Here is a 13,415-nt window from a genome sequence, read left to right on the forward strand (position 1 = left end):
CTCTATTTTTGGTGTTTATAACCATCAACTGTCAATGGATTCGCCCTTCCCCAACAGCTGCATTTGAAATACTTACGTTTCAGTCCAATCAGTTCAGCAATTATTTCTATTCCCTTTGTCTCTTGTATCATTTCTTTTACACAAGTACCAGAGCTTCACTGAATTATTTGAGCACAGTTTCCCTGTTGCTCTGTAGAGAGCTTTGTTTCTCTGCAGTAGGATATTTCTGAACAGGAAGCCCCAAACTTCTTTTCTGCTCTCCCTTCAAATTTTTCTCCATCACACATTTGACCCAGAATTACTGCCTATATTTCATAGAATCACAGAATGGCTTGATTGGAAGGGATCTTAAAGATCATCTGGTTCCGATCCCCCTTCACCTAGTTCCAACCCCCAGTTTCCATGTTTTTTAGCTATTTTTTTCCAGTTGCCTTTTTTCCTTTTTTTTTTTTTTCCCCAAATCTCACTTCTTTTTGTCCCATCTTTCTAATATTTTGGGTTGTTGGAACTTTTTCTCAGTACACAGAGAAACAGTGATTTATTTTATCTTACAGATCACTGTACATAATGGCTCCTAAGATACAGTCTGTCTGTTCCTCTCAAGAGATCTTTTTCTCCTGATGCACTGTTGTTTACTGCTTCTTTCTGGCTACAGTACTGCAGTTGGTTCACTTCACATTTTATTTAAGTCCACATTAATTAAGTCTTTAGAATAAAATTTCATGAAAAGCTGCTTCAAGTGCTTTATATAAACCCAAATACATTGCATGTCCCTTATTCCCTTCATCCATTATCTTTGTTATGCTGTCAGAAAAGCAATCAGGGTTTTCCAGCAAGATCTATTCTTTGTAAGTCTAGATTGCTTATTGCTCTAACTTAACCTCTTTTCTCACCTTTTCTCTGTGCACCCTCAATAACATACCTTCTGAGTCATCCAAAGGTGGCTTTTTAGTTCAGTATTTTAGGGATATCTTTCTGTTCCCCTACCCAGGGAAAAAAAAAAAAAAAAGGCCTTGGTAAGAGATATTACCTGTTTTAGTCTGCAAGCTTTATGAAGCATAATAGGAGACTGAAACTGAGCAAGTCACCATTTTACTATTATCTGAATACGCGCGGAGCAGGGACACGAAGCAAAACGTAGCAATTCCCACCAGTGCTGTGGTAGCTGATGAAGCAGAGCAGCAGCCGAAACAAAGAAATTGCTGACAGAGCCTGCAAACAGAGAGGATGAGGCAGTCAGCAGAGAGAAGGGCTGAGTGAAGTGGATAGGAATTATTCTGTCAGCCACTTAAAAGAAATTCCACGGGTTGATCTCGGGGAGGTATTGAGAGCGGAGTGAGATACAGAAGGGAAAATAAGGTCCAAAGACAAAGGGCAGTCATTGGAGAAATCTGGTGGCAAAACCTGCTTTTGTTTTCTGCTAGGGGACAAATGGTAGGCCTGTGGCAAACCAGTGATAAGGCCACTAGTCAGGAGTGATTGCCTCAAACAGCCACAATGCAGACACTTGACCTACACATGGCGCAGCCCTGCCTGGCTGTCCTCGGCCCTGCTTGGCTCCGGGGTGCTCTGCTGCTCCCCCTTCCCATGGGTGAGCGGTGCTGCCTACAGCTGTCCTGGGGAGGCTGTGCTTTCCCCAATCCTGCAGAAAGAGAGCTCTGCCTGCCTCCCACAAGCCTCAGCCCCTGCTGCGCCAGTTGTGTTGCAGTACGCACTTGCCATGCAGGGAGAAAGAAGGGAGAGAAGGGGCTGAGCTGCCTGCCACCTCCTCACCAAAAAATAACCCCATCTCCTTCCCCCATCTGCCATGTGCACTAACTCAGGGCACGCTGCGGAGCTGGCGCTGGCTTTGCCCTTTGTGCATCACACCTCTTCTGCAGCTGCACGGCCCGAGGAGGTGCAGCTTTCCCCGGGGAACAGTGAGCTTTCTGTATTCACTCCCTGTCTCCCACACACATCCTCTCACCTCGTTTTCAGGCTGGGGCTGGGATTTTAAACATATTAGGGTTCATATACTGCCATAAGGGTTGAATAAAAATTTTCCAACAACTTTTCTCCTTTGGAAAAGAGTTCCACTGAAATCAACACTTTCCTACAGGAAAAGGCCAGTCTGGCAAGCAGCTGAGGTTCTGAAGCAGCTTTCAAAAATCTGAAATGTCTTGAGTTGAAATGTCAGTCTGAAACAAATATTTTTGTGTGAATCAAAATGTCTTGGATTTGAATCAGCACTTTTGTTTCATTCGAAAATGTAAATTGTTTCTTTTGCTGGTGTTGTTTTTTTAACAAAATTGGAATATGTTAATGTTTTGTCCCCGTTTGGCATGGAGGGAAGTGTCAGGAATCTCAGCATTTCCCACAGGAGTGACAAGAGCTGTCCCCAGCTGCCCACTGATGCAGTGGGTAGGGTGTCCGTCCTGCCTCTCCTCCCAGCTCACCTCTAGAGAAAAGAAAGGTTGAACTGGAGACCTAGATGGAAAGACAGGGTGGCTGCCTGGACCCTGAAAGTCACGAGTTGCTGGATATGCTGAATACCACATGTTCATCCCTGCCTCTGGACAGTCCTAGAGGGGTGCAAAGTGTTGGTGATGATCACCTGCTTCTGCTTAACCCTGGGGATGTGGATCCCAGGTCACCATCACCACTATGACCTTGGTCTGTCAGCTGGTCTCTCACTCTCTCATTCTTTCTCTCATTCCAGAAGCGAGTTCTCTTCCTCACCAATGATTATTTCTTCACGGACATCAGTGGCACACCCTTCAGGTGAGCATGGGCTCACACGTCACCAATACAATGCATCAGAAGCCTGCCATCAGGGTTGGGAGATTGGTCTTTAAAATGGTCATAAAACATAACTCATGAGTAGAGCAGTGTGAATAACTGATTGCTTTGTTCCCGTAATCCCACAAACTGAAAATGATAAAAAAATCTAGCTAAACTTTTTTTTTTTTTTCACATCCAAAATGTTTTGAAATTGTCATAGATTTGATACATGTTATTGTTGATTTGAACTTTACATCTTTGGCCAAAAATGTTGTCACCAAAAACGTCTCACAGCCCTACAGACAGGCTCCCCAGCCTCCTGGGCTGCAGTCAGATCTCACTTGATCTTCTTTCAATGCTGTTCTTTTCTTTAATAGCTGTGGAGGGAATTAACACCTTTAGGGGTCATCACTGCAGGGAATGCAGTGTCGTGTTTTGGGATTACACCCCTCCTTGCTGACAAGCCCTCTGTTTCTCCTCCTGCCTGCAGCCTGGGGGTCGTGCTGTCCAGGGGGCACGGGGAGTACATTCTGCTGGGGAACACTTCTGTGGAGGAAGGTAGGTGGCTCTGGAACAGCCCCGCTGTCCCAAAGGACAAGGTAGCTGCTCTGAAACTTACTGCTTCCCTTCTCCCTACCAGCCTGTATCTGTCTGTCTGCTACCTAATTGAATACTCAGCGTATGATCTGATTTCAGGTTTGCACGACCTGCTCCAGCCAGACCTGTCTTTAGCGAATGAATGGTAAGTGGAGGAAATCGTGTCAAAGACGCTGGACTTTGTCATGAGCTTCTGGCAAAGTTCCCAGCAGCTTTGCTCGAGTTCACCACACTCCGTGGCCCAGAGGAAAAGCTGTGCTGTTCAGGGACTGCACCTGGAAAGAGCTGATGGCCTCAGGGTATGATAGCGGTGCCTCCAGAACTCAGTTCCATCTCTACCCTTGGGAGATCCCACCAAGGCCTGGGATGTCCCCAGCAGGAAACATCTCCTGAGATTTATTCTCAGTCTTCTGTACCCAAACTCATTTTGTTCTTCCTCGTGTTGCCCTGATTTGTGCTACAAAACCCGCAGTATGTCAGACCTGTCAGTGCATTTTGTAGCAAGGTTAGCGAGACACTGAACCATGTTTTAAAATCCGAGCTTATTTTTGGTTGGCATTCCTCTGAACTGAGCCTAGACCTAATTTCTAGTGAACGTGGGGGTGATTTATGACCGCTGTTTCAAGAGCATGCATAATTTATGGTTTTGCTTGGTTTGGACATGAAACAGGGTAAAGCATGGCACTTTCCATTTATTGCTGTGAGGTTTGGGATTTTCATGAACCCAACATTCAGTTACACTCAGGCACATGAACCCAGCCTGTACCAAAGCCAAAATAACTATATTCTAGAAGCCCCACAGCCCTTCACACCTCTCATTACACTGTCAAGTTTCATAGGCAGAGCATTTGAGACACATGCAGTGACTTCTCCTTCTTCTACTCCTAGCTTGGGGTGTCAGCTTACCACATTTTACATATTCGTTACTCTTCGGCCTTGCTCATAAATCATTCCTTTCAGTCCATTAATGAGATGTAATTCTCTCTCATAACCCCTTCCTCTCCCTTGTCCTGACAGTGAAGCAGTCAAAACTGAAGCAGGATTAGAAGGCTGGTTTATTTTATCATACAGAGACCCACACTTGAAAAACATTCTCCCATTTCTCCCCGAACTGTGTCCTACAGCTGTGTACCATTGGGAAAGCTTTTGCTGACACCGTATCACACTGAAAGCTCATTCCTCATCTCACATGGCTTCTCTGCCTCCTTTTTTCCACTCCCAAATCAATGTTACTCACACTGCATGCAGCCCCCTGCTTTTCAGGTCTCTCCATCACGTTATTGTGTAGAGATACACAGGTACACACACTACTCGGTGTATAATATAAATGACCTTGCAGGAAGGATTTGGGACTGCTAACCACACTGCATTGTGAACTTCAGCTGGAGGACACACCAGCAGCCCTACTAAGTGCAGCAGTCACATTAATTATTGTTTGGTTTTATTGGTAGGGTTGACTCAGAGCCACATTGTTAGGCTTTGTGTGGCCGTGGCATGCAGCTACAGCAAAATCTTTGCAGCCCAAGCTTTCTCACTGTATTTTTGTTTGCAGTTGTTATTGTCGTGGAGTGTTTGTCTGACTGTGATTCTTTTTGCCCTTTGGGGCTTCTTCTCCCTCCCCACCAGGATTTACTGCATCACGGACATCGATCCCGACCACCGTAAGCTCAGCCAGCTGGAGGCTGTGATCCGTTTCCTCACAGGAGAGGAACCTGACCTGGAATGTGAGTCCTGGCCATCAGAAGGGCCCTGCTGGGGTTTTCTGTAACCTCACGGGCAAGCGGGGACTGTGAGAAACTGATTGGTGTCAGACTGAGCTCCCCTGGCAGCTGCTCCCACAGGCAGGGCTGAACTCTAGCCCAGCTGAATTCACAGGTGGAAATGAGCTGAGTGAGGATCCACCTCCTTGTCTCCAGCAGAGGATTTTTTTTTTTAATTTCAAAGCTGTCACATAACTTAACTTCACTGAAGGTCTCAGCACAGGAAATAGTGATGGACGAAAGGCTTGATTGGGGTGTGGTGGGGGCTGCACACCATGCTTGAGACAGACCGACCAGCTGGGCTAGAGGCTGGCAGGAGGAGCCAAAAAGCTGCCGTCACTATTCTGCTCCCCAGGGCCCCAGCTAGCATCCTCCGTGGGCTGCATTGCGCCGTGTAGACAGATGGAGTCTTTCAGAAAAAGGTTATTAATTCTGTTTGCCAAAGATGATCAGTAATTGATTTTTTTGGGGGGGAAAAAAAATGCTACAGGATGATTATCCTCCCTCCTCACCCCTTGCAGCAGGTCCGCTCTCCAGGTGAAGCATAGGCAGGCGAGCAGCTGAGTGGGACCTCTGTTGAGGGGCAGAGGTGGGCAGCTGTGCATGGGAGCTCCCTGCAGGAATTTAGCCTTAGGATGTCCTTCGGCTCACCTCACTCTCCATGGCTTCAGCCTTCTTAGCCGTGCCAAGTGCTGAACCAAGATTTTGTGTATAATGCTTCAGAAACCTCTGACACAAGGATTTGGATCTCTTAAAACTAAAAACAAATGTAATCCGATAATTGCTTCTCTATTATACCATGTGAACAGACCCCTCCTGGCTGAGCTTTGAAAAGGCTGAAAAGAGATGTAGCAGTTGAAGAAGACAGGAAGGAGAAAGGAAGTTTTGGAAGGGCTGAGTAGAGGACCTTGAAAATTTTAAGTTCTGTGGGGAAAAAGAAATAGGATTAGGACACATCCTAGGCATACAGGGCCTGAGGAAGGAAAGATCTGCTGGTGAACAGGGTGGTATAGAAAAGAAGCAGGTTGAGTAAGTGGGAGTTTTGAGTATGCCATTTAGCACGGGATGGTATCTCGAGAAAGGTAAACAGAGTAGAGGCCATCAAGAAGTCACGAGGGGCTTTGAAGAAAGCTCCTTGGGTGGAACGGGGTAGCTGGTGTCCTCACTATGGGGCACCCAGAAGAAAAGTCAAGGCAGGGATCTGAGGCAATGGCTATAGATAGACTGTTCAATCAAGAAGGCTGGAGTCTGATGAGTAACTTAATTTGAAAGCCTCTCATTTGCCAACACTTTCAATCCTAAATCCTTCCCCTGAGCTTGCAGGGGAACCACTGTTATGATCTTAGCTGTTACAGCTCTTCTTTTGCTTCCCTCCATCAGGGTGGCAGGTCATGTTCTCAGCCCTGCAAGGGGAGGTCTCTTTTTGTGCCATGTAGCTCCAGTGCCCTGGGCCGTCAGATTCTCCATATCTAAGGTACCTAGAGGGGCATATGTCTTCCTCTCCTGATTCTTGTTCCCCTTCCTCCTTAGGTGATGAGGAGCTGGTCCAGGAAGTGCTGTTTGATGCCGTGGTCACTGCACCCTTGGAAGCCTACTGGACAACACTAGCCCTCAATATGTCCTTGTAAGTGTATGAGAAGCAAATATGGGTAAAACACCATTGAACCTGCATTTCCAGATGCTATGGGCTTACATAATGCCTGAAAGAGTCATAGATTCTTTCAAAGTATGTAAGAAATTTTAGAAATAGCTCAAAAGGTTGTTAGAACTAGCTCAATAGCTTTACAAATAGCTCAAAAAGCATTTCTCAGGAGTGGACTCCATCAGGTTGGGCCTCCTCACGTAAGCCTTTAGTTTGGTGAGGGTTTTTCTTGGTAACAGAATATTAATGCCATTCATGTTTGAATTCCACTGGAGGCCAGCAGTGATTCAGTGAACAAAGATCTGCTTCCAGCAGACAACATGCAACTTACACAGATGTGTGGCTATGGGACTCTTGTCCCTGTTTCAGTTACCAGTATCCCTGCTGCTGATGGAGCTTGAGCCAGGAGCAATCATGCTAGGATACCCCGATACCAGTGCACACACCCTTAAACAGCCAACACCAACACACACCTCTTATTTTAAGGTTGTGCCATACCACCACACTGCAGCAGGCTCTCTACCATGTAGCTCTCCCATCTGTGCCCTTGATAATCCAGCAAGACACATCCAAATCAATCTACAGAGCCAGTCTGTTACCCTGCCCATCCTTTGCTTGTTTGAGACAGATATTCTCTCTCTGCAGTCCTTTTCCCTCGCTTCAACCTATGTACAGGCAGCCTAGAGCAGGGCTAGCAGGAAGACAACAGCTTACATCCTCCTTTCAAAAGAATGCAATGAGCAAATTTCCAAGGTGTCAACCTAGACACAGGTCTAAGCCTAAGGTCATCACTCGGGCAGAAAGATGGCTCTTCTGAGAACTGTTTGCTTCTGCTCGTATATTTCTGTTCCACAGGGAGACTGAGGCAGGGGTCGAGATGGCATTTCTGGGCACTCGAGCTGGACTCATGAGGAGTGCTCTGTATGTGGGCTCTGAGAAACTTTCCAACAGGTAAGTCCCTACTCTGCATTAAGGGATTTCTCTCAGTGTCTCTGAAGGGGCACCATGAAATTAACACCAGGCTTAGAAACTTATTTGGGGATGCAGAAATAGAAAGTAAAGGAGCAAGACCCTGGTGGGATGGGTGCTGATTTATGCAGGCAGGGTAAGGGCCCTTTATGTTTCTCTGGTCCTCTTGATTTTTTCCTGAAACACTGTCCCAAAGTGCATTAATTTCACTGTAAAATGGAAAACTTCGATTATGCCCCAAATTCAGTTATCTTAGAGAGGAAATGTCCACAATTACTCTATACCCCCAGGAACATTTTGCAGTGTAAAGGCTCTGCACTCCAGTGCCCCGGTGATGTTCCAGCTTGGCTAGGTTTGATCTTTCTGTCTCAGTTCCTCTCTCCCAGTTTTATTCTGTTCTGAGTCTTACACTGCTCCCATCATAGCATCCCAGTGCCTTCCAGTGATGCATTAAGTGATGTGACTGACATCTGTCATACACGATTCATTCTCTTGTCCTCTCCCTCAAGGCAAAAGTACACATTCAGAGGAGTTTTTTGATGTGGAAAGGGCACAGTTTTCATTTTAGTTGAGGTTTGAACGTGCAGGCTGGTCCAAGCTTCTGTAAAAAAAGGCCAGGCTGCAGAGGCAGCACCAGCAGATGGAACAAAACAGGATGGCGGTGGTCCTCAGCTTTGTGCCAGGTGTTTCGCTGTCTCCCAGTTCTCCAAATACGAATTGGATATTCAAGGCGGGGAGCTTCGTTGTGCCTGACATGCGCTCCCTGACAGCCACAGTCCTCGAGTTTCTGAGGAAGTCTTGGATAACTCAGCATAGCCAGGATCTGGTGACGAGGAATTAAAAACCACCTGCTAAAGGAAGCTAACACGATGACTCCCTACCCCACACAGCGTTGTTCAGTGCTTCTCAACGCTCGCAGTCACTACACCTCAATGAGGGATCTGTCACAGGAGAGGCACTTTCGGAATCTCCTGACGGGAAGGCACTGCATAAATGAGCAATTAGCGCTCTGTCAAAAAAAACATACAGTAAAAGGAGAGCCCGAACACCACGGGGACGTGTCGGCCAGGCAGGCTCAGGCGCCCTTAGCGTCTCCTTCACCCCCAGCCCTGCCCCGTGCCCTCGCCGTGGGGGCGGCGGCGGAGCGGCGGCGCCCAGGGCCTCGGCCGGGCCAACAGCGGCACCTGGCGGGCGGCCGGCGGCGGAGCGGCGGCCGCGATGGCCCCGGGGGTGCCGGCAGAAAATGGCGGCCGGAGGGCCACGAATGGCCCCCGGGGAGCCTGAGGGGACGTGGCGGTTCCCAGCGCGGAGCTTGGCTCCTGCCTTTGTGGGTTACATGGGGCCCGCGGGTGTCCCGCAGGTGCTGAGGTGCCCTAAGTGGCTCCAAGGGGGTGGCCAGCCCCAGGGGGATGCACTGTGTGAAGAGCTGCTCTCTGGTTTCTGCTGGCAGGAAATTCCTGACTCGGAAGGACAAGGAGAGCATCTTCACCATGGACCACTTCCCTCTGTGGTATCGCCGGGCAGCCGAGCATCCCCCTGGCAGCTTCATCTACAGCATAGTTTCGGAAGATGATGCAGGTAACCTCAGCCTGAACACGAGAGGAGAGAAGAAAAAAGGTTTTTCACGTATATCTTCCAACGCCACGCTTATCCCAAACCCTTTATTGCCACTCTTGCACAGTAGGAATTACTGAGGCATTCAGCATACCCTGCGTAGAGGCATAGAGTCAGAACCATCAGAGTCACAGTCAGGACTGATGAGGAGTCAGCAGGGACTCAGGAAGAAGTGACTTTAGAGGGTGGCTTTTTTTTTCCATCACCACTTTCTATGACAGGACAGGACGGGTTTGTTAGGGACAAGGGAGGAGTGCTTGTCCATAGTTTTCTCCTGGTGAGGGTGTCTCGTTGGTGCCCTATGTTCTTTCTATCATGCTACGAAAATATGGCACCTCCTCCTTAGCAAAGGAGCTCAAACACAAGAGAAAAAGCAAAGATTGGCTTTTCAGTGTCTCTTGCTTAGGGTGTTGGTTCCTGTGAGCTTGCAGAGCCAGCCAGGACTTCCTCAAAGGCTGGAAGAGAGCAGAAGAGCCTGGAAAGGAAAAAAAAATATCAAAACAAAATCCTGTTGTGAGACTCCTACACAAAAGGCGAAATCCCCTCTGTGCCCTCCCTAGCCCCTAGCACTCAGTCTTTGTCAGGGAGCTCAGCACTTGAGCTGTTAAAGCTTTTTGTGGCACGGTGGTGGGAGGCTGGTGGGTGGGAAAGCAAGCAGCAACGAGAAAACCAGACTGGGAGGTTGGAGATGAACCAGGATGTAAAGAGGGAGGGATGGGAAGAGAAAGGACTTGAAACCTTCCACCCAAGCCTCTCTCTCTGCACAGCACCCTTACATCTCCCTCAAATGGCAAGTGAAGAAAGGGGAGGAGGAGGAGGCATGGCAGGAGAGACCTTTTACTCCCCTACACACAACAGCATTTGCTCTTTGGAATACGGTGTGGTTTAGAAAAACAGGCAGGAACACCCTGTGGGGCTCCCTAGGACAGCTATTATCCAGAACCTAGTAGGCCCTACTACTGCTGGCTAAACACTGGGATTGTGGCTTGATGTGGCTTTATTTGCCATTACAGGTAGTTTTGCATGGATAAAGGCAGAATAGAAGCTGCCTCTCTTTTTTGTATGACATTGCTATTGGTCAGGAACTTCAATAAAGTCCAGGACCCCATTTGCCTGGAAACCCTACAGGCACTTTATAAGAAGTAATGCCTGCCCCTGAAGACCTTATTCTCTAAAATGTACAGGAGATTATTAGTCTCGTTAGGCATGAGCAGCTGGGATTAGACTGATTCATGAGATCATACAAGATGGCTGTGAAGCGCCTGGAAATAATATTCAGTTCCTCTGAGCCACTGTGCTTCAATGTCAGAGCAGACTCTGAGCCCTTCGCTTGACATCCTTAGAAGCAGAGGTGCCTCACCTTTTGGTCAGAACAGGCCACCCAATTTCTTAAGAAATTCTTGCTGATTAGATCCCAAAGTACCCCTTCCATGCTTTCCTCATGAGCCAGTGTATGCCCACGGTGTGACAGGTGGGTCCATTGCCAATACTCTTCTTGTCACATAAGAGGGAAGAGCCCAAAGAACTGGCGAGGAGTACAGCAGGGAATGGCTGCAGGTCATCAGAAAAATTTATCCAGGGTACACTCCTCCAGTGTCCAAAAGTCCCAGAGAGAAGACAGCAGGGAAAGCTCTGCAAGTCAAATAAAACTGTTCATGCAGTCCAGATGTGTCATGTGATGTTTGTTAGTTTTTGTGTGTGTGTGCTGGGTTTGTTCCTTTGTTTTTCTAAGGGACAATATGAGCATGTTGCTTATTTGTCTCATCCTCGGGGTGAGCAAGAAATTTGGGGTTCACCATAAAGGCAGGATCAGGCTCGAGGCATGTGAGCATAAGTTGGCTGGGTATTTGTTTCATGAGGACTTTACTAGTTCTGACATCCTTGAGCAAGCTAATCTGGCTTCAGTCCAAACAAAAAAAAAAAAAAAGAGAGAGACTCCAGGCTAAACTGCAGTAGCCACTGAATCATGCTCAGGACATGCTGGGTACCAAAAAGAGTGATGACGGCAGAAATGGAAAACAGTAACAAATGCTGTAGCTCTGGGAGAGGAAAGAACACCTGATCCATCCGGCTGAGCAAGAGTTTTCCATACAGCATGCAAGCAAGTAGGCAGTTGTAGGCTAAATTGATTGTGCTGACCTTCAAACTGTCCCCTGGCAGTTTCAGAAGAGGTGCTCCAGCTGAAGCTAATCTAATCGCTTTCCATTTCTGTATTATTATTATTTAATGTAACATGGGCAATTGCAGGCTGAAACAACTGCACTAGCAAAGACAGCAAGTGGGGTTCAGTTGCTTAAATCTATCCATTCGTGCTATTTTAAATGCCTTGTTGGATCCAAAAGATCTGCGTGGGGCTGGCAGATGTGACACAGGACCTACAGGGACACATGAAGCAGCAGCTAAATGATAAAAGGGATGCCCTTGGGCATAACAAAGTTTAGGCAGCTGAATCTATCCCAGAAGACTGTTTTTAAAACAGAGTGCACTCTGGAAGTACCCATGAGTATCACGTCTGTCTCCAGTTTGTAGTGCCAGCCTGACTTGGGCAACAGAGCTGGGCATAAGCCTGGCCTTTGCTGTGCAAGGATCAATGTCAGAATTCCCTGTCCTGCTTCTCCTTTGCCTACAGAGTTTAGCTGGTGCGTGAAGCAAAGCAGTCTTCCAGCCCAAGAGGCGTTCTGCCTGCCCAAAATGCAGGAGGCCAGTCCCTTATATTTTATGCCAAGGATGCTGCTTTTCTCCTGAGATAAACAAGTCAAGTCATTAGCCTTTTAGGTTGCTTATGTGGTTTGAAAGATGCAGTCCTCCAGATTCTTGGATCCTTCAGGGCTGAGGCATAAGTATGCACTGATCTGGATGTGAATCCTGCTGCATGTAAGCTAACCAAGCCTGCTGGTTTCATGTCTTGACAGAGGGAGGAGGCCTTCCAAAAGTGGTGACAGTGAGCACAGCAGTGGCTGTATCCGTGGATGGGAAGATGGGTATTGCTGCAGGTAGGAAATCCTGGTTTTTCTTTTATCTTGAATGAAACAGTAACGTCGTCGTATGTTGAGAGTGGGAGTTGAGAGCTGTTAGATTGTCATTCAAAGGAGGTGATGGGAACCACAATAGATTGTCATGTTGAAAAATAGGCAAAACAGAGAACATTGGAAAAGGTACTAAATGGCTGACATGCCTTTGCAAGGGAAATGGGCTGTTTGAATGCAAGCTTTCCATCTTCAGCACCAGTGATTTCTGTGGATTGAGACTGCCTGTTTCCCTGGAGCATGAGTTGGTTAAGAAGTCAATGTAGGTTTTGAACCACTTTCAGGGCACACTTTTGGTTGTGTAGGATGTAGAGATGCACATTCCTGCATCTCTATTGTTTTCTCCACCGAAAAATAACTTTCTGGTGAAATGGGTTTGTTGCTGGATTTCCAATTTATGCATACAGATTTCTGAACTTCTCTTTGCACCTGAGCTTTGAACCCTGTTTAACAGACTTTCACCATACTCTGCGTCTACTTTTGGAGTACTTGCAGAACACATTATTTCTCTCAGAACCTCAAAGCTTCTGAAACTTTACCATTTTCTGTAGCAATTGCTTCAGGCTTTACAACAGTACAATAAACTCAGAAGTGAATCAGAGTACCCACTTAACAAAACAAAACAACTTTAATCAATAGTGTTGGCTTCAGACCCAAACTAAACTCGCTGTGTACGAGTATTGGTGTGAACAAAACTGTAGCTAAATCTGAGTGGATTTTTTTTTTTTTTTTTTGATGTGGCAACAGTAAGGGAATAGGTTGGCAGAACAGATAATGGAGCAGTTATTAGCAGAAACATGCAGAGATGCAAAGCTACCTGTGAAGGAATGGTTAGTGTTAATGGAGTCCTGTCTGGTGGGAGAAATGACTGCACAGAGCAGATGCTGAACAACAACTTTGAATTTCCAGTTATGTGGGAATCTGTCTTTTAATTCTTAACAGTAAAATCAGTTGCAGACTTTTCTTCTATACTGAGTAGCATTACAGTAGATGTTCTCTAAAGAAAAATTGTGCAATGTTTATCTCAGCATGAGGTTATGCCAACTG

The 13,415-nt window shown here is 46.9% G+C and overlaps 1 protein-coding gene across 1 annotated transcript in view; it reads left to right on the forward strand.

Annotated features, from left to right (window-relative positions):
• The window catches only part of CACNA2D4 (calcium voltage-gated channel auxiliary subunit alpha2delta 4), a gene marked incomplete at both ends in the record, with an annotated part of 112,839 nt that overhangs the window by 45,139 nt on the left and 54,285 nt on the right, over positions 1 to 13,415 (forward strand). The window contains 8 exons of the mRNA XM_084303707.1: positions 2,699 to 2,760; positions 3,251 to 3,318; positions 3,457 to 3,502; positions 4,984 to 5,081; positions 6,648 to 6,741; positions 7,615 to 7,710; positions 9,179 to 9,306; positions 12,255 to 12,335. Coding sequence (XP_084159833.1) covers positions 2,699 to 2,760; positions 3,251 to 3,318; positions 3,457 to 3,502; positions 4,984 to 5,081; positions 6,648 to 6,741; positions 7,615 to 7,710; positions 9,179 to 9,306; positions 12,255 to 12,335 — 673 coding nt within the window. The remainder of the gene's footprint in view (positions 1 to 2,698; positions 2,761 to 3,250; positions 3,319 to 3,456; positions 3,503 to 4,983; positions 5,082 to 6,647; positions 6,742 to 7,614; positions 7,711 to 9,178; positions 9,307 to 12,254; positions 12,336 to 13,415) is intronic.

This window comes from Netta rufina (assembly GCF_964035555.1).
Source record: "Netta rufina genome assembly, chromosome: 1".
Taxonomy (NCBI): Eukaryota; Metazoa; Chordata; class Aves; order Anseriformes; family Anatidae; genus Netta; species Netta rufina.